This window comes from Acanthopagrus latus, chromosome 7, assembly GCF_904848185.1.
Source record: "Acanthopagrus latus isolate v.2019 chromosome 7, fAcaLat1.1, whole genome shotgun sequence".
Taxonomy (NCBI): domain Eukaryota; kingdom Metazoa; phylum Chordata; class Actinopteri; order Spariformes; family Sparidae; genus Acanthopagrus; species Acanthopagrus latus.
The window spans coordinates 20,981,088-20,983,920 of NC_051045.1; the positions used below are offsets into that span (position 1 = coordinate 20,981,088).

Consider the following 2,833-nt stretch of genomic DNA (forward strand, 5'->3'; position numbering starts at 1 on the left):
ATTGATAACTATAAAAGGAGGACTTTGAGGAGTGATTTCTCTTGGAAGCAGTAAAAAGAAAAACATTGTAATGTCTGGACGAGGAAGAGTACGAAGGAGAGGTGCAGGTGTAGTGAGAGGTGTAGTGAGGGGGGCAGGTGCAGTGAGAGGTGTAGTGAGGGGGGCAGGTGTAGGAGCAGGCCCAAGGAGAGGGCAAGGTAGGGGTATAAGAATGCGTGGTGGTGGCATTCCAAGGGCTACAAGAACGGTAGTCAGTGATGAAATTCGTGCCACTATCATTGACCATGTCAGAGTGCAGCCCAATGTGAGGCGGTCAACAGTTGCCTCCATTGTACGCATTTTTCGACAAACCAACAGGTATGTATTGCATTTTACATGGATTATTTGTATTCTCACTTGACATGTCAATACAGTAAGGCCATACAGAAACGCTAACATAGAATTTTTTGTCCCTCTAAAGGATGCAACGTCTTCCTCCCTCTGGGGGAAGAGGAAAGCTCCTCAATAATGATCAAGAGCTTGCCATTGTGGAAATGGTAGTTGCAAATAATGCAATAAAACTCCATGAACTGCAAACTCGGATTGTAGAAGACAATGACATGTTTGAAAATGTTGACAGTATCAGCCTCACAACAATTGCACGGACATTATCCAAACACAGAGTGCGGATGAAGCAGCTCTACACTGTTCCCTTTGAGAGGAATAGTGAAAGAGTCAAAGAGCTACGGCAACAATACATCCAGGTATAGTGAATATTCAATTCAATCTTCAATTCTAAAAGCTTTGCACTTTGCAAGCAGGTAACCTAGACAGTACAGCACTGTAATTGGTTACAGCATAGTATGGTGTACAGTAATGACATGATTTGCATTTGAAACTTTGTTTCAGAGAGTTATGGAATTGGAGGCCAACCAGGCACCTCATGAGTTCATCTACCTTGATGAGGTGGGATTCAATCTGGCCAAAAGGCGTCGTCGTGGACGAAATGTTATTGGACAAAGGGCCACAGCTGATGTGCCAGGACAGAGAGGGGCAAACATAACAATGTGTGCGGCGATTTCAAACGCAGGATTGCTGCTTCACAGATGTCAGGTTGGACCCTACAATACAGAGCGCCTCCTTGCCTTTCTTGATGATCTCCACCATCACCTCATCCCACAGCAGAATCAAGAAGGTGAAAACATGAGGACCTTTGTGATCATCTGGGACAATGTGGCATTCCATCATTCCCAAGCAATTACAGCATGGTTTGAAGCCCACCCAAGACTAGTGCGTCTGTTCCTTCCACCCTATTCACCTTTCCTCAACCCCATAGAGGAGTTCTTTTCTGCTTGGAGGTGGAAGGTTTATGACCATCAGCCACATGACCAGATGTCCCTCCTTGAAGCCATGGATGCTGGCTGCAGGGAAATCACAGCTGATAACTGCCAAGGGTGGATCCGTCATACTAAACGCTTTTATCCCAGGTGCATTGCCTTGGATAATATCAGATGCGATGTTGATGAAAACATGTGGCCTAACCCTGAAGACCGCAGAGATTAGATAATTACTTTAGAAATGTTGTGCTTTTATTATTTTGAGCTTTTTGCATTTTTTTTCTTTTTCAGAATGTTCTTTTGTGTTTCATGGATATTTTGTTCACTTTACTGTAAGCAGTACTGTAAAAGTGTTCTGTTCTATCCCACTGTAAACAGTACCTATATCTACTGTACCTCTTGTAGTAAACAGTAAATGAATAAAAAAATGATTTGGTTTTTAGTGGAATGCTTTTACATACAGTTCCCAACCAGGAAATTTAGTGTAGAAATGTTGTATTGCATGTTTTACATGCAAATATCTGTAAAACTGAAACAAACACAAGTCTATGCAGTAATATCAACAATAGCCAGTGTTTTGAAGCCTGGTGTACTTTGACTGACTGCATGTACCTTCTGAAGTGAAAACAAGTGTTATTCTTTGACAACATAATGTCATTGTGGGTCAGATTTCCAGTGTTTTGGTAAAGTTAGTTTGTACAGAGAAAGGTGTGTTCTATTTTGAAATGAAGAGTTAGTATATATTTAACAATATGTGTTTTTGAGAAGAAAATTATCCATTTGGCCAATTGTGCTTTGTAGGTGTGAGTCTGTGTTAAGAGTTTAGAAAAAGTATCAGAAGTATGGGTGAGTGCTTGTTAGCGACTGAAAAAAACTGTAAAGAAACCAGTTGGAAGTAAACACAGTTAAATGATCTATTTCTCTATTTGTTTTTATACACTGAAATGCAAGAGAATTGTGTTCTCTTTTTTTTTTAGACATTTCAAAGACTAAATTATTTATTCTGAGAATAATCAGCAGATTGATTGATAATTGAAAACAATAATTTGTTGCAGTCTTGCCAGTGGACATTGGGAACTTCAATAAGACTTAAAAACATAACTAACAAAATGCCAATGATGTTTTCTAAAGCCCTAAGGGCCGTCACTGTATTTGTGTGAGTAGACATTAGAGACGGATCTTGAGAGGGAGCTTGTGTATAAGAGCAGACATCCATTAACAGGCAGGATTTATTCTTGTCCTAGTTCAAGTGAAACTTGACGGTCACATCGTCAGACCACACTTGGCATGTCTCCGTCTGCACCCTGCAGGGAGAAGGTTGGCCCCTGCTGCTCCTGACTGATGTAACCAGGACTCCTGAACAGACATTCTTCATATTTGCATTGTGTCACTCTGGCCAAGGATATTTCAGCATTGTCTGTCACATGTGTGCTGCCACTTGGCTCTTGCTGAGTTACATTTATTTTATCAAGTAACAGTGAAGAAAGAACCAAATAATTTCAGTTTTGGTTTCGCTT

The 2,833-nt window shown here is 40.7% G+C and overlaps 1 protein-coding gene across 1 annotated transcript; it reads left to right on the plus strand.

The window, feature by feature from the left end:
• Positions 1-298: 298 nt before the first annotated feature.
• LOC119022224 lies at positions 299-2,190 on the plus strand. Its single transcript, XM_037102842.1, has 2 exons — positions 299-743; positions 889-2,190. Exons 1-2 carry the CDS (start codon positions 462-464, stop codon positions 1,540-1,542), a joined length of 936 nt encoding a protein of 311 aa, XP_036958737.1. The 5' UTR covers positions 299-461; the 3' UTR covers positions 1,543-2,190.
• Positions 2,191-2,833: the final 643 nt, after the last annotated feature.